General features: G+C 37.6%; 1 protein-coding gene across 3 annotated transcripts in view; it reads left to right on the top strand.

Annotated features, from left to right (window-relative positions):
- Nucleotides 1-17,169, top strand: part of SMC4 (structural maintenance of chromosomes 4) — a 40,597-nt gene extending 23,428 nt beyond the window's left edge. For all 3 annotated transcript variants that reach the window (XM_081862135.1, XM_081862136.1, XM_081862134.1), the window contains exons 11-24: nt 2,412-2,645; nt 3,848-4,033; nt 7,122-7,283; nt 7,843-8,068; nt 8,154-8,233; nt 8,813-8,965; nt 9,689-9,815; nt 10,687-10,876; nt 11,948-12,092; nt 12,564-12,737; nt 13,468-13,650; nt 14,844-15,076; nt 15,500-15,683; nt 16,702-17,169. In XM_081862135.1, coding sequence (XP_081718261.1) covers nt 2,412-2,645; nt 3,848-4,033; nt 7,122-7,283; nt 7,843-8,068; nt 8,154-8,233; nt 8,813-8,965; nt 9,689-9,815; nt 10,687-10,876; nt 11,948-12,092; nt 12,564-12,737; nt 13,468-13,650; nt 14,844-15,076; nt 15,500-15,683; nt 16,702-16,878 — 2,454 coding nt within the window. In that variant the 3' untranslated portion in view covers nt 16,879-17,169. The remainder of the gene's footprint in view (nt 1-2,411; nt 2,646-3,847; nt 4,034-7,121; nt 7,284-7,842; nt 8,069-8,153; nt 8,234-8,812; nt 8,966-9,688; nt 9,816-10,686; nt 10,877-11,947; nt 12,093-12,563; nt 12,738-13,467; nt 13,651-14,843; nt 15,077-15,499; nt 15,684-16,701) is intronic.
- Nucleotides 17,170-17,888: the final 719 nt, after the last annotated feature.

A 17,888-nucleotide genomic window follows, 5' to 3' on the forward strand; every position in this document is an offset into this window, starting at 1 on the left:
GTATATTGCAGAATAGAAAAGACTCAATATGGAGGCCAAATGGCCGAAATATTGGGAAATAATAGAAAAAGATGGAGACAATTGGAGGTTGCAGAGTTTGGAGAAACTAAAGGGGAAAGTGCGAGATTGGTTACATTATGCTCAGATTAAAGAAGCTTTTAAGTCAGATAAAAAGTTAGGATTCCAGGTGGAAAAATCAAAGTTAGAAACAGAACTGTTAGAACCCAGCTCTAAGATACTTTCAAGAATGTATAACTTGCTGCTAAAATGGAATACACAGGATGAAACTGTCAAATCAGCTATAATAAAATGGGCACAGGACATAGGGCATAACATTATGTTTGCTGACTGGGAAAAGTTATGGACCACAGGTTTGAGATTTACGGCATGTAATGCCTTGAAAGAAAACATTATGAAAATGATATATAGGTGGTACATGACTCCAGTCAAGCTTGCAAAGATATACCATGTGTCTGATAATAAATGTTGGAAGTGTAAAGAAGCTGAAGGAACATTCTTCCACCTCTGGTGGACTTTCCCTAGAGTGAAGGCTTTCTGGGAAATGATATATAATGAGTTGAAAAAGGTATTTAAGTATACCTTCCCTAAGAAACCAGAGGCCTTTCTTTTAGGCATTGTCGGTCAGAGTGTGCAAAAGAAGGATCGAACTTTCTTTATGTATGCTACAACAGCAGCAAGGATACTCATCGCCAAATGCTGGAAAACTCAATATTTGCCCACACTGGAAGATTGGCAGATGCAACTGATGGACTATATGGAACTGGCAGAGATGACTGGCAGAATCTGAGACCTCGGAGAGGAACTGGTGGAGGAGGATTGGAAGAAATTTAAGGACTATTTACAAAAACATTGTAAATTATATGAATGTTAAGAAAGATGTAAGATTCGTAATGATATGGCTCCAATAAATTAGTTATAAGGAATATAAGTATAAATGCAAAGGAGAGATAAGACAAATTTTGGATAAATAATATCCTAGAATTAAGATTTAAAGAATAAGAGTGATTTAAATTCTAAAATTTGAGACTTAATATTGGACAATTACATAATATAAATCGAAATAAGTAAATAATTTGCTAGAAAATTTATGTGTTTAGAGTGCAGGAACAAGAGTTGTGAGGAAGTCCAAAGATGAGAATGAAATGTGGTTATTGAAAAAGAATATGTTTTCATGTACGTTGTTTATTGTTTAAAAATTTAAAAAAAAATTATTATAAAAAAATAAAGTATATTGCAGAATAAACTAAGCAGCCAGCCGAGTAGCAATTACTTCCCTGCAAGCAGCTGACACCTGCTTACACTCGTGGCATTGCCATTGCACTGTACTAAACATCCTGGAAATACATATGAGCATTATTACTGTCTTATAGCATTTCCCCTTTTGAAGGCCACTGTTTCTTACTAAGGACATTCATTGGCTGCACTATGCTAAGTGGATTCAACACTGCTTTTATCTCTTGCTTAACTAATACGGAGCTGTGAACCATGCATACATGCATGCATATGAGGTTGATTTTCGCTTTCCTGTATTAACACCAGAATACAGAGGAAAATGGCAGTTGACATAATCTGGCTGGTTGTCTGGTTGGTTTTTCAGATAACCAGATCTGCTTGTGTGTCTTTGTGCATAATGCTATTTTTATTCTCCAGTAAGGGAAATGTAGTGCTTGTTAGCAAAAGGAAGAACAGTATTGATTATGGGTGAGCAAAGCAAGGGCTGCATGATCATTTATTTGTATGGCTGGATTAAATCCCTTGCTACGTATCTATAAACTGAAACTATCTGAGTTAATCTGTGTCATTTATGCAGTGTATTTTATATTTTGCATTTTTGTCAAAGTGGTTTACAGTTTAAAATAATGCCTTCCAATCTAGACCAGGTGCAAAAGGGATGAAACAACAAGGTGTGAGTGAAAAAGAAAGCAAATTCAGATATAGACTTTCAGACCATTAGCCGAAAATGCTCATTGTAGGAGATGGTTTTGGGATGAAAGGAGCTAAACAGTCCCAGCTGAACCAATGGAGAGGGCTTCTTACTTAAATATTTGAAAATATTGTGGTTATTTACAAAAGCAGAACTAAAAACTGAATTGAATCGATCTGCAAAACCAATAGGAAAATACATTTTACACACACCAACGACTTCAAGATTCACCAAGGTGGAATGACTGCTGATAGAGGTAGTTCTAGATGGGGAGGAGACAATCAACATTTCACTGAAGCTGGTTTTGGGAGGGGGGGTCGCTGGCTTATCTCTACTTTTCAGGAGTGGCATTGCAGCTGAGAAAAACTATTCTGGCAGAATTGCCAGGATCTGTGCATTACCACTTGAATTGTGAGCAAAGGTTTTGGTTTTTTTAATATGACCTTTACAAATTTCATTTTCATAGGACAAAGAAAAAGAACTCATGGAATTCAGCAAAACAGTTAATGAAGCACGTTCAAATTTGGAGGTGGCACAGTCAGAACTTGATCTCTACCTTAGTCACCATAATACTGCAGTATCTCAGTTTAAAACAGCAGAAGAAGCTCTTCAGACTGCTTCAGGAACACTTAAAGAAAGGTTAGCCACTATCAAAGAACTGGAGTCAAAACTGCCTCAAGCTGAGCATGATCTAAAGAAGGTTAGACGTTACTGAAGATTTGTTTATATTCCTGAAATGCTTAACTTCATATTGCAATTTAAGTGTTACTACTTTTCCCAGAAATGTTTGGTGTCAAGACTGTCAGAACTATTACTATCAATAGTATTAAAACCTGTAAAGACACCCTGCATAGTTCCTCTACAATTACTACTTTCTTAGATGGAGCCCCACCCCCACGCTTCTGCTGTTGCTACTCTAGGAAGGAAACAAGCCAGAGGGTAGTTTTGCATTCTGTGCAAACCAGCACACATGGTTTGTTAGGGGAAAACAAACTACAAGTACTGTTTCACACGTAACATGAAGCCAGCTTCTGGCTTATTCCCCCACTCCAATGCAGTAACAACACAAGTGAAGGAATTGGGGATTGTTGAGCAGCATGCATCAGTACACTGCTTGTTAACATTAAACTAGTTTGATAGAGTGGAGTGGAGGACACTCATTGAATAGGATAACTTCTCCCACTAGGCTGGATAGGCAGTTCATAGATTCCATCTTGAGGGCGTGCACCCAAGTTATAATTCACTCACCTTCTCCATTTAGTTCTGTCCCTTAAGATATGGCCCCAATTAAATTCCTTTTACATGGGCATTAATCCTAGAGTCTGAGTAGGGTTTAGATGGTCATCTCTCAGTGCAATTTCTACAGTGGGTGTTAATAGGTTGGGATGTCACCAGTTTTTTCTTCAAATAAAATATTTTTGTAAATAATCTCTTTGAGGACCTGAAAGGTCCTATTCAGTTTCTTCATCTAACTACAAAATCCTTGTATGCTGTTGACACATCCTTTGTATCCACTTTCCAAGGTGGTATGTGATGCTAACAGGAGGATACGGAGGTGGAAAAGAGTTGCTATTGAACTGTTAAAATATTCATACAGGCCAAAAATGTGGAAACAGATATTGAGAGTGAAAAAGTTTTATTTAATGATATATTTAATGATCTAGCTGAATAAGGGAACTTCTGCACCAGGACATCTAGAAGTGATAATTATGGTGTCATCTCCTAGACATTAAAAGTTCAAATGCGCCTGTTAACTCAGAAAGTCTGGGAACCCCAGCTTAGTTCCTCTATAGTGGAGTTTGTTACTAGAAGAATACCATTTCTTTAGAAAATCTCAATTCTGTAATGAACTACTTCTGGAATTTTCAAAAACAAAATAATTTAATGCCTTTTTCATTTAAGAAAGAGAATGATCTTAATAAACTTGTAAAAGATGAAGCAAACATCAAGAATTATGTTCAAGATCTGCGTCAGAAAGTAGAAGAAGCAAGAAGCTCATTGGCAATAAATAAAAGTCGAGGAAGAGTTCTTGAAGTTTTACTTCAACAGATGAAGTCTGGGAAAATCCCTGGAATTTATGGAAGACTAGTAAGTTCTTAGTTTTCTGGCCATTTCTGTATTGTTCTTTTTCCCATTGCCAGTGAAAGGTTGTCAGATTGGGTAATGTCTCCACTTTGTGGTTGAAGGTAGGAATAGAACTAGAGGGAAGTAGGCAGCTCCCATAATTTAGCTTGCATTCTGCCTTGTTTGAAGTAGTCACATCATTCTCAAGCTCCCATTCTTCTCAGGCCAGCCTTTGTTGTGCGTTTTATTGTATTTCTCATTCACCTGTTGCAGCATATGTGTTGTTTGCAGACATCCCCTCTTCCCTTTAGTACAGCTTAGCAATTTGTCTCCTTCAGGTGTTTTATTGCATGGTGTTCTTCTAATGGAATTGTACGGTGTTCTAATGGGATCAATTTCTGGATAGCAAAAGTTAGGGACATTCTCTTCCTTCAGGAAGATCTTTGTAAACACTCTCAAAAGACACATACAAAGCAACTATATCTTCTATCCCTTTTTAGTTGGCCTCATCTACAATTTCATATCTGTCGCTGAAACATTTCCTTCATAGAGCTATGCTGAAATGCAGAGCTGTACAGTGGTACCTTGGTTCTCAAAACTGAAAACCCGGAAGTGTTCCGGTTTTCAAATGTTTTTTGGAAGCCGAGCATCAGATGTGGCTGTCGGCTATTGTTTCCGGGGCGCCTGAAGCAATCAGAAGCTGCGCCTTGGTTTTCGAACATTTCAGAAGTCAAATGGACTTCCGGAATGGGTTAAGTTTGGTGCTTTTGTTTTTGCTATTTATTTTGTGTTTTTGTTTTTGAGGCTTTTTTGGTTAATTTGTTTTTGTGACTGTGTGGAACTCAGTTCAGCTATTGATTGGTTGGTTGGTTGGTTGGTTGGTTGTGTGACTGCAGAAATGGATAAAAGCCCCCCATCCAAACAATGACTATCAGCAGCTCAGGTAAGAAAAAAAAGTAATTTTATTTTTTATCATCTACAATACTGTCTTAATTATTTTATAGTACAGTACATTGATTATTGCTTTCATTTTATGGCTCAGTGGTCTCGTTAGATAGTAAAATTCATGTTAAATTGCTGTTTTAGAGATTGTTTTTAAAAGTCTGGAACAGATGAATTCGTTTTGCATTGCTTTCTATGGTAAAGCACGCCTTGGTTTTGGAACGGACTTCCGGAATAGATTAAGTTTGAGAACCAAGGTACCACTGTACAGGGATTTCTCAGCTCTCCAGAGACCGCCTTTGAATCATTTATGACAGTGCCCCTAAGAGTGTTTAAAATCCATTTCCAAGTACCTATCACCTCTTCCTGCAGGGTATCCGAGCTGAATGCTTTCTCCAGTCTCCACTGTAAAACATTTGTGTGTTTTTCATAAGGATAGGGTAGTGTTGAGGACAGACCCAGCTTTCATACCCAGTCCTATCAAGGTTCCATAGACAACAATAATTGGTTGTCGCAACCAGCTGTCCAGATCCTTGCCACCCTTTGAAGCAGGCCTAGCACTCTAGCTGCCTGAAGGGCCATGAAGGTTTACATAAATAGGACCAAAGTTTTCTGGCAGTTTGTCATTCCACTCAGCTTCTCTTAGATCTATAGTTAGGGAAGTAGGAGTTTTTTCTATTCAATCACCTTATATATTAATAATGTATGGCCTGTTTGAGCTTGGTGAATATGTAGACTTAATTATGGGAGGTACCTCCTTCCCCCAAGATCTGTTTCTGCTTTGGGCTACAAGGTTTACCCAACCTGATCTTGCACTGGCAATGTAAAGCTAACCTTCAGATAGATGCACAGTGGTACTTCTTCTCTTTATCTGAGTAGGCTAACTTGGTTAGTGAGAATATTTAGCAGGGGAAGTTGTCGTACTTGGTAAACCCAAGACGCTGAGGCAGCTTTTGAGAGGACTGCATGCACAATCATCTCTCCAAGACAAAATTTGATTTCCAAATTAAATAAAAGGTTACTCAGCCTCTCTGAGTCTTCAAGGAAACATGCAAAAATACTGGGCAGCAGCATTTGTCTGGCATCTCTGGATGTAACCAAGCTACCTTTTTGTCTGTATTCACCTACATTACAGTATTGGCCCGAATATAAGCCATAGCTTCAAATAAGCTGCACCTTTAAAATGTTAGAGGGGTTTTTTCCTCTGGTGGCAGATGACAGAAACTATGACACCACGAGACGGGTGTAAAACCAAACAAATAAAGGTTTTATTACAAAACAGCAAAGCTTGTGGGTCTTTTTCCTTGCAGGCAAAGTTCAAACTGCAACTTTTCCTCCTTTTGTAGTCATGACCAGCTATACCCAATCTGCCCAAAGCTCACAGAAACAGTTCTTAAAGGTACAAACATCTTTACTGTTTCTTTGCAGAATGACTTCCAACATAAAATCCATGGGGAGGAGAAAGGGGAAAAAGACAATACCTGACTACGGGTACCATTCCCTCACACTCCCGGGCTGCTTCCTGGGGGGCAGTCGTGCCACTTTGCCGGCGGCCTTCCCCCCGACAGCTCGGGGGAGGGTTGGAAGCGGCGGGAGGGCTGAGCGCTGTTGCTCCATGCTCCCGAGCTGCGTTGCTCTCTGGGTGGGGTGGGGGAGCTGTGCCGCTTTGCCAGTGGCGTAAGGTCGCAAATATAAGCTGCACATTTTTTCTCCAAATTCCAATCGTGAAAAGTTAAAGTGTGGCTTATATTCGGGCCAATACAGTAATATTTCATTGTCTCTTCTTCAGTTTGGAAGCCAATTGCCAAAGTGCCCTGTGAACCTATTATGCATTCTGCCCAAGTGTAGCTACTTTAAGAAGAGATTAGCCAGAACAGTATGCAAATTTGAGCAACTGCCTTTTGAGATAGTACTCCATCGCATTTGTTCTGAGCCATCATATCTTAGTTAACATCTTTTTCCCCATAGCTTTCAGGAGAGAGTTCTGCTTAAATTCTACCCTAAATCATGGGAGCAGTGTGAAAGGACATTAAAACGACAACGTGAGAAGTTCTTTTATGTTAAGGGATGAGATCCATTAAAACCAATGGGACTTACATGCAATTATGCTTAAGACTGGATATCTGGTACTCATATTACTAACCTAAGTGCTTTCTTTTCTTGCTACTAGGGTGACTTGGGAGCCATAGATGAGAAGTATGATGTTGCAATTTCATCATCATGTGGTGCGTTAGATCACATTGTAGTTGACACCATGGATACCGCTCAAGAATGTGTTAAATTTTTGAAGAAGGAAAACATTGGAGTGGCAACATTTATAGGGCTTGACAAGGTTTGTAATAACTTTTTTTTTAATAGATAACTTTTTAAGTTGAATAAGTCGAAGTTGCATATAGATTTGTTTTTACATTACTATGTTCAGCTGGTTTTTACAGTGTCATTTTTTAGATTTTAAAATGGCTTATAATAGTAAAACTGTTTTATATATGATGGGTACAAATACTGTAAGGATACTTGTATAAATAGTATCTTATTATAGCCTGTTAAAATAGTCTTACTAGTGACAGCTCATGTTTGTAATAAACATAACAAAGTCTCAGTTTTTAATATGAGTAAATACATACTAGGAGTTATATATCTGCATAACATAGATTTACATAAGGGAAAAATGGTGCTTCAGGTTCAAACACATATTAGAGAGTAAACCCTATGGAGCTCAGGGAGCTTTATTTGAATAAGTCTGTATATGATTGCACTGTTGTAATAAAGTATTTGAAAACAATTAAAATATGAACAAAGATCTATGTAAGTAAACTAAAGAGGTATATCAAGGACCTGTGCAGTTCTTGATGGTTAGTTTACTCGTTTTGTGGTGGTTTTAATCCTTCCAGATGACAGTATGGGAGAAAAGCATGGGAAAAATCCAGACTCCTGAAAACATTCCTCGTTTGTTCGATATGGTAAAAGTTAAAGATGAGAAGGTTCGCAATGCTTTTTATTTTGCATTACGTGACACTTTGGTAGCTAATAACCTGGACCAGGCTACAAGGGTTGCGTTCCAGAAAAACAAGAGATGGAGAGTTGTAACTTTACAAGGACAAATCATAGAACAATCAGGTATTTAAATTTTTTTAAGTTGTGGTTAAAGTTTTATTTGAATGAGAAATAAAGAATTGCTAATTTGTTCTTGGTCCTTCCATAGGTACAATGACTGGTGGTGGAGGAAAAGTAATGAAGGGTAGAATGGGATCCTCTGTTGTAGTTGAAACATCAGAAGATGAGGTTAGTATGCTTTCTCTAACACCTTCTGGATTCCTAATGAGGAGTGGGAAGAATCTCTTACTGGTTACCTGCCAAGTGAAATCAGTGGGACAGAAAATACCCATCTAGTGCCAGGGTGGCTATGGTCAGGGGCACAATCTGTGGATATGATGGGGAATGAAGGAACTTTTCAATCTGGCAGATCGAACATCGCTCATAGAATGCCCTATTTTGGCCCCTGCGACCTCTGGGACTGGTGTGCTTGCTTGGTAGCAGAGATGCACTTCTATAGTAACACCCCCAGCCAACCTTTAGCAGGGGCTATGTTGGTTCTGAAAGCTCTGCTTTTCTTATATTAAGTCTAGACAGATAAACACTGAAATATATTTTGATGAATTGGGGGCTTTTTTAGTCTGGTATTGAGAACAGTTGGCTCTCCAGATGTTGAAACACAACCCTCTCATCATCCACGTTCATTCACTAGCTGAGGCTGTTGACAGCTGAAGTCCAATAACATCTGGAGGGGCATAGGTTCCCCATCCCTGGTTTATTTGCATGTTATATACATTACTTTTTTTACATTTTATAACTTGTCCCTAGGTAAATAAAATGGAATCTCAGCTGCAAAAGGATCTCCAAAAAGCAACACAGTTTCAGGAACAAAAAGTGCAACTTGAAGAAGCAATATCAAAATTGCACCAGAGCATTAGAGAAATGAGGAACACGTTAGGAAAGTACAGTGCAAACATTCAGGTAATCATAAGTTCGGCTAAAGATACCTTACTGCTTTTTCTCTTAGCTCTGGATACACCAGTCATGTCTTCTGATGGAGATTATCCTTTAAATATACTATCTTATATGAAGGATTTCAGGTATTTTAAAACTTGTTCAAAACACAGGCAATAAAAAAGTGGGCTGTTTAGCTTTGGCTGTTGATACTTGTTCCTGCATTGTATGGAATAATGTTAAGAGCAGTTATTTTGAAAAGAGTGTTTGAGCCAGAGAGAATGTTAAAAAAAAACCCCCACAGATTTTAGAAAAGGCAGGGCAGACAAACTAGTTTAAGATAGGGAAGAGAAATTGTCTCCAAAAAGAAAAGGCAAAAGGCAAGTTGTACACCCTATTAAAATGTTCTTAAAAACTTATAATGCACCTAATGTTTTCTGGGAAGCCTGTGGGCAGCAATTATCTTGGGGGTCTTTTGCCTATATTCTGAGCCAGCACAGGCTCTCATCTAAGAGTTATTTGTTAAGGTCTGTCTCCCAAGTCCAAGGTTAGGATCTTTCTTGGAGTTAGTCCTTCAGTCTAAAAACCCCCCTGAAATAATTATGTTAGTTGGTGTGGGCTGTTTTAGCTATTTTTATGTATGCAAATGTTTTATATATGTTTTTATTGTGTTGTAAATCACTGCTAGATGCCTCATAAGGAATAGTGCCACAAATGAAATTAATAGTAATTAATAATTGTGTTCTTTAGAGTTTGTCAGAGCAAGAGGCTCACTTAAAAATCCAGATTAAAGAACTTGAAAGAAATGTAATTGCTGCAGCTCCAGACAAAATCAAGCAGAAAGAAATGGAGAGAAAATGTCATTGTTTCAAAGAAGGTATGTCAACATTGCAGTAAAATATAATTGAGGGTGAATCATAATTGATGTGTTTTAGGGGTCACCCACTTTTTTGGCCCATGGGCACATTTGTGTGGGGAGGGAACCTGTACACGCAGATCCAGCTTTTAATCTGCTCACTATATAAAACTTCACTTTTCTGAACCTACCTCTTTGTGCCCCTCACTACTATCTGCTAGAAATCAAATAAGAGATTCAATAATTTGGAGTCTATTGTATTTCTATTCAGTAAAGCTATCCTTTCCAGTTAGTCAACAAGCCTGATGCTAGTAGTTATAGATAATTTTCCTTGTAAGAAAACTATTCAATCTACAAAGCAAATAATTTAACAAATGCTGTTTAGGAAATTACAATTGAAGTAATGCACTCATTGTATTATAGCTAAGTATACAGTGGTGCCTCGCAAGACGAAATTAATCTGTTCCATGAGTCTCTTCGTATAGCGGTTTTTTCGTCTTGCGAAGCAAGCCCATTGACAGCTTAGCGGATTAGCGGTTTTTAGCGGCTTATCAGTTTAGCGGATCAGCTGCTAAGCGGCTTAGCTGCTTAGAAAAAGGGGGGGGAACCCGCAGGAACTCGCAAGACATTTCCGTCTTGCGAAACAAGCCCATAGGGAAATTCGTTTTGCGAAGCGCCTCCAAAACGGAAAACCCTTTCGTCTAGCGGGTTTTCCGTCTTGCGAGGCGTTCGTCTTGTGGGGCACCACTGTACATTTATTTTGCACAAAAATAAATCTTGTAAACATATAAACATTTGAACACGTAGTTTGCTCATACCATACTGTTTATATATTTAGCATTAGAAATATTAATCAAGTTGTGGGTTTTTTTGGTCTTTTTTTGTCTTACAGATTATGACAGAGTTGCTGTAAAGGCTGGTAAATTGGAAACAGAAATAAAGAGATTGCATAATCTCATAATTGACATAAATAATAATAAGCTTAAAGGTCATCAAGACAATCTTGATAAGATAAACAAGGAAATAGATCAATGTTCTTCTGCTATTACTAAAGCTCAGGTGGCGATCAAGACAGCAGATAGGTATGGAAATGATTTTATATCCTTTGGAACCAACATAAAAAATAAACAGGACACTCATTTCATTATAGTGTTTAAAGAAAACAAGCAGTAATGGATTTGCAACATAGTAGCTGATTCTTTTTAAAATAAAGGCTTCTATTCTTAAAATGTTAATTTGTGTGCTAATAGATTCTGTGCTTGTGTTGTGTGTTATCATACACAGTGGTACCTCAGGTTACAGACTCCGCTAACCCACAAATAGTACCTCCGGTTAAGAACTTTGCTTCAGGATGAGAACAGAAATTGTTCTCTGGCGGCAGCGGGAGGCCCCTATAGCTAAAGTGGTACCTCAGGTTAAGAACGGACCTCCAGAATGAATTAAATTCTTAATCTGAGGTACCACTATATTTAGCCACTGAAATAGTGTGTCAGGAAATCCATGGACAATGGGGTAGGAAATAAGTATCACAGGAAATGATAGAAAAGTAGGAAAACGTAGATGAGTCGTCTCCAGAAATTGCATATAGTCAGAACAACTTTGGAACCAGCCCCACATGACCATCCCTACCTTTCTGAAGTAGGCACACTGAGCAGGCCTTGCACCCCACGCAAGGCAGCGAGCTTTTAAGTTCTCTGCCTCGCTTACCAGGCTTTGAGAAGCTTCTTCCCAGAGCCTGATAAGCAAGTCTGAGAGCTGTGAAGCTCTGCCATGAGAACCCTATGCAGAAAGAGCTTTTAATTCTCCGCCTTCCATGTGTTCAGTTTGTGCAATTTCAGCTGACCAGCTGCCAAGCACGTAACGCTGCAATTGCACAAGTTAAATGCACAGAAGTTGCAAGTTAGTTATATTTCCAGTCCTTTCACTCTATAGATATTCAAAATCTGTTGTGTGTATTTTTCATAATGAAAACAGATTTTCGAAATGGAAATGTTACATCCCTTTGAATAATTAAAGATGGCCATCATATCACAGTCTTCTTATGTCAATATTTTGTTTTATATTCCATTTTTAAATTTGATTTATACTCAAGGTTTTAATGTCAGTAGAGTAGAGGCTTCTTACCTACTTTATTATTGTATTGTATTTGATAGAAACCTAAATAAATCAGAAGATGCTGTTCTCCACACTGAGAAGGAAATTGAAGAGAATAAAAAAGCCCTCCAAGACTTAACAGAACAACTGAATACACTAGAAGAAAAAGCTGCTAAAGTTATGAATGACAGCAAAGAAGCTGAAGTATGTATGATACTAACTTACATTCTTTAAATAGGGTGTGTTTTAAAAGATGCAGAACAGTGTATTAACACTAAAAGTGTATGTGATGTACAAGTAGAGTTTTAATGCATGTGGTAATAAAATCCACTAGAAGTCTTCAACACCAGCAAAAATTGTATTTAAGAGAAAATATGATTCAGTTGCTCAATTTATTTATATCATTTTAATGGTACGCTCACATTGCATAAAAATGAGGCGCTGTTCACTCCAGAGAATTTACTATTAACACTTAAAAGCATTACTCTTCCTGTTCCAGGTAATAATTCTATATGCAGCTATATGCATCGTCTATTTTGACGATGGGTATTACCTGTGTTTTTTCACATTTTAAAGAGACATTAGCATCTAAAACAAATTGGAGCTCTAGAAATGTAAACCCTTTCTGATAACTGAATAATAAAAAATAAACTTCCACCTATGATCTTTACTTAGGAGTCTTTGCCAGAGATTCAAGCGGAACACCACTCTATGCTTCAGAAAATTAAAGCTATCCAAGATGAAGAGCATTTGCTTCAAAAAGAGGCTCTTAATATTAGGCTTAAAATTGAACAGCTAGACAGTCACATTGCAGAGCATCAATCAAAGATTAAATATTGGCAAAAAGAGGTAAACACTTTATAATACCTTACTATTTTAAGAAATACTATAATATTATGTTTTGGGGGGAAACTTTTTTTTACTGCTTTTCCTAATCCTGCAATATAGCAGGAATGGGTTCTTTGTTTTTTTGTTTTTTATATTGCATGTTATCTATCATACAGCAAACTACCAAGATCCTGAAAAAACTATAAAAGTCACAGACTATGCCTCATGGAAGAGTATACTATATTCATATCCCACCCAGTCTCTTTATTATCTAGAGCCACTTTGCTGTCCGCAAAGCATGAGCCTGGCTTACTTTTTTAAAGAAACAATTTAATTTCTGCAGTGTCCTGTAAAATAGGGAGCACATGCCTTGCATTGCTACAATGTCTGTTTGATATAGTTAAAACTCCATACTATCCAAGATTTTTTTCTCTTGTTTTCTGGCTTGAAAGGGATCATTATTCTTATTTGGATCACACTCAGATAGTGCCTAAGTCAAGTTTGTTAAATCATAAAGTTGTTTAGTTATTTCTTACCAATAGGCTGCTTTTTCATCAGAAGACCTTTAAAGTGACTACATATATAAATCTTAAAATATCAAATAAAAATGCACAATTTCTAGATGGGTGTGTGACTAAGAATGCAAACTTGTTCTATTAACATACAGTTAAGGTACAAGAAAGTTCCTTAAAAGTGTAGCTGTAGAAATGTGAATATGACTTGTTCATTAATTACTTAAAATGTATTTTAGATATCAAAAATATCACTGCATTCTCTGGAAGATGAACAAGTAGAAGAACTTGCAGTGCTCAGCCAGGAAGAACTTGAGGCTATAAGAAACCCGGATATTGTAACCAATCAGATAGCTCTTTTAGAAGCACAATGTCATGAAATGAAACCAAACTTGGGTGCCATTGCTGAATATAACAAAAAGGTAATCATACTTTTTTAAAACCAGTATCTTGAATTCGTACAAGCAGTTACAGATCTGTGGCAAGACTGTTACCTGAAATGCTTGTTCTCCTAGTATTTCTTGTTTGTCATTGAGAGAACCTCTCCTTATAAAGAGCTAAGTGGCATTACTTCCAGAGGAAATTATAAAGTTTATAGATTCCTTACAAGTGCTCACTTCAGCTAGCATGCTTTAGCAGGAAGAGATTGGATGAATCCCATACCAGAAATATTTCCAAAGGAAATTGTGGGCTTGTTATGTGAATGCTTACCTATGATTTCCAAGAGAGTGCATTGTGTTTGGTAAGCAGGACCTGTGTGTATAGCCCAGGCATAGGCAAACTCGGCCCTCCAGATGTTTTGTTTTTTTTTTTTTGGCCTACAACTCCCATGATTCCTAGCTAACAGGACCAGTGGTCAGGGATGATGGGAATTGTTGTCCCAAAACATCTGGAGGGCTGAGTTTGCCTATGCCTGGTATAGCCCAACTTCTAGATACCTTCTCAGAAAGTCTCTTCTTTCTCACTTTTTGTATGGAGCATTAATTGATGGAAGGGGAATGCTAGGACAGCCTTCTTATGTCCTTCCTTTGCACAGGTGCCAAACATACAAGTCAGTTACTTCATAATCAATGTTCGAAACTCCCATTGTTCTAGACACATTTGTGACAGGGAATTTCATTAGCATGAGCAGTTTCTGAGTTCTGGGTGCAGTACTGCGCCTGAGATTTCAGATTAAAACTGCAGAGTGGAAGGAAAGGAGGACCTTTTTCTGCCTCCCCACTTGCAGCTACAATCTGAAGATTGGACCCTCTGAAGAGAGACCCTCTTAAGAATATTAGGGGGTGGGGTAGGCCAGAGAAGGACTAGACCATGTGAAAAATGGACTTAATATTTTAACTGCAGTTCATTTTCAGCTTTGTATTCTTGTTATTAAAAAAGTGAGCCTAGACGTTTTGTTATTGCACCCATAACCTAACCTATGTTTAAGGAGCCATTTAGCTCCTAGCTTTCATATCTCAGTTTCTAACACTGTTCACAATGGCAACAGAAACTTACCTTTTGTATATTAAAATTCTGGATAAATAGAATTTTGTACTTAAATCTATCTGATCCTTAACAGGAATACTTAGGAGTCATATCGAATATGCACATTTGTCTTATTTTCAATTTTTAGGAGGAACTGTACTTGAAACGTGTGGCAGAGTTGGATGAAATAACCAATATGAGAGACAAATTTAGGGAAGCTGAAGAAGATCTTAGAAAACAAAGGCTTCATGAATTTATGGCAGGATTTAATGTAATAACAAATAAACTAAAGGAAAACTATCAAATGCTTACATTGGGAGGAGATGCTGAACTGGAGCTTGTAGATAGTCTGGATCCTTTCTCTGAAGGAATCATGTTCAGGTAGGTATTTTCTGTAAATATCTTGAAGGTATTTTGATGGTCCTTTTACCACTTATATGTGGTATATTTATGCTCATTAAATGTTGACTGCAGAATTAACCAAACTTGGCTGACTCACATGCAATGCTAAATTATAGTTTAGTAGCATTAGAAGGATTGTAGCCCCCTCCACTGGTCTACATAGTTGTTAAGATTGTGAACTAAGACAAAATTCACTAAACTTGTTTTTTGTATATAGAGCTGCCATCAGATCCTAATTCAAAATACTTAAGTGGCATAATAGCGCTCTACCAAACAGCACTGTTGTAAAATTGCTAAGATAATGTATATAGCATATACTTCTAACCTGCTTAGCACTGCTTAAAAGCTTGGTTGTGGAGATTGTAAATAGTAAGCTCATAAATATATTCCTCTTTCTTTCAGTGTTCGTCCACCAAAGAAAAGCTGGAAGAAGATTTTCAACTTGTCCGGTGGCGAGAAGACACTTAGCTCGCTGGCTTTGGTGTTTGCTTTACATCATTACAAACCAACTCCTCTTTACTTCATGGATGAAATTGATGCAGCCCTTGATTTTAAAAATGTATCCATCGTAGCATTTTACATATACGTAAGTAGTACAGAAGCCATTATCCAAGTTTTACATTTTGTGTAGTATCAAATTAATGCTAGTTTTGTGTAAAATAATTAGGAAAGGTCTTGGGTATGTCTGCTTCTGGTGCATGTCAATGAAGAGCAGTGTTTCTCTGACTGAAGTGAAGTTACCCAAAAGGAAAGGGTTAAGTCCCAGTACTGTCCACAAAAATAAGGAAAATGTCATTAAATCTTTGAATTTACATCTTAGTTGCTTGGAGCCTTCCCCAGTTTGCGCTTGCCTTTACTCCAGAACAGCTTTTTTCACAAACAGGCAAACCTGTTGACGACTGTTAACAACTGCAATTGGTCTTTGAGATCTTATATAGAATGTCCTGGGAGACTGAAGTGTTCTCCTACTGGACATAAATCTGACATCAGGAATCACAAGACAGAGAAACCAGTAGGAGAACTCCCAGGACATTCTATACAAGATCTCAAAGTAGCTGTCATATTACAAAAGAATTTCAGAAATAGACTGGAAAGAGAAGTTGTTGAATTACAACTTATTACCAAACTTAAAACCATGGAGAGACCTGGTCTGAATAGAGACATTGGATTCTTTTCTCATTGTACATGATAAAGCTATTTTAGGCCATCTCATCCCTTGCTTTTTCCTCTAAGATCAATTGCAGTCATTAACAGTCGTCAACAGGTTTACCACACCTATCAGCCAATCACCCATTCCCACCACCCTTCTGAGTAATACCCCTCTCCACCTTCTCACTATATATAAAGGTCTGGTGACTTCTGTTTCAGTGTATCTGAAGTATTCATACACACAAAAGCTCATACCAAGAACAACCTTAGTTGGTCTCTAAGGTGCTACTGGACAATTTTTAATTTTTTTATATATATTTCTAATGGATGAGATTGAACTAGTCTTGGTGGTTGTTAATTACTAGCACTACTGCTTGAAAAAAACTGGGAAACTATTGTGTGTTTTTTGCCAGGCTCATTACAAATCCTAACTGAAAATATGTTTCAATTTCTAGGAACAAACAAAAAATGCACAATTCATCATCATCTCTCTGAGAAACAACATGTTTGAAATTGCGGATAGACTAATTGGGATTTACAAGACTTACAATACCACAAAAAGTGTTGCAACAAATCCCAAAGTGATTGCATTGAAAGGACTTGCTGAACTTGGTTCTGTAGGGTGCTCCTGAATACAGAAATGACTTCTATTCAACCAGTAGACTTTTCTAATGAACATTTCCTAAAACACATTTCCCCCCAGTTTGTGTTTTTAAATGCGTTAGCAATTTTTTCAAAGCTACTAGCATGTTGAAAGAAAGAAAGAAAGAAAAGGAAGTTCTAAACTGCAACTTGATGTACATTGCTCTGTGGTGCTTAGCAATCACCATTCCATGCCAGTACACTTTATTTTTGAGGTAAAGCCTATAATTGTTTTTAAAGCATTTAATGTTTTTATTTGTTAAAATAAAATCATAAATTGACTGAGGTGTGATTTCCTTGTATTCCTGCATATATACCAACTTCTAAAGAAAACTGAAATGTGTGGAAACTATAGGTTCATATTACATATACATACAGTTGCAGAAGCCCTCACCTCCTTACCATTGTAAGGTTGCAAAGTTGCTTGTATTCTCCAGCGTTTCTTGTGCTGCAGCAGTCTGCTTCTGGAGAAATGCTGGCCTTGGTTGATAGGAGGGCTTCCAGCAACACTCTAGGTGTATTTCTCAAATTGAAAGTTAAAGTTTTACTTCAGCTTATTTCTCTTATGGGACAGAGGCACCATTTCAAGCCTCGTTTTTGTTGTGTGACAGAAAGAGCATCCCTGAGGAGAGATGGCCTTTCTCCTGGTATACCTTCCTGCACTTAGCTTCCTCATCTAACACAGAGTGGAAAAGGAGCTTCTGCCAAAGCAAAATAAATGTGTAGCCCTTTTGCACTCCCCAAACCAATTTGCTCCTGGAGCAACTGAAGGTTTATCTGGGTACAGAGGCTACATCTGAAACATGAAGATGAGATTTCTAGTTTCTTGTTTTTAATAAAAATGTTAACTGAAGGTATGCAATGGAATGGGATGAACTCCACCAAAACAGGTTCCATAAAAAGATACTTTGTTTTGAACACTAGATGTTTTCTTCCCTGGTCTTGTGCCGTATGGGTGAGGCTCAGGGAAAGGAGACATGACTCTTGAAAGAAGGCAGAT

This window comes from Podarcis erhardii (genome assembly GCF_964252035.2).
Source record: "Podarcis erhardii genome assembly, chromosome: 5".
In the NCBI taxonomy this organism is placed as follows: Eukaryota; Metazoa; Chordata; class Lepidosauria; order Squamata; family Lacertidae; genus Podarcis; species Podarcis erhardii.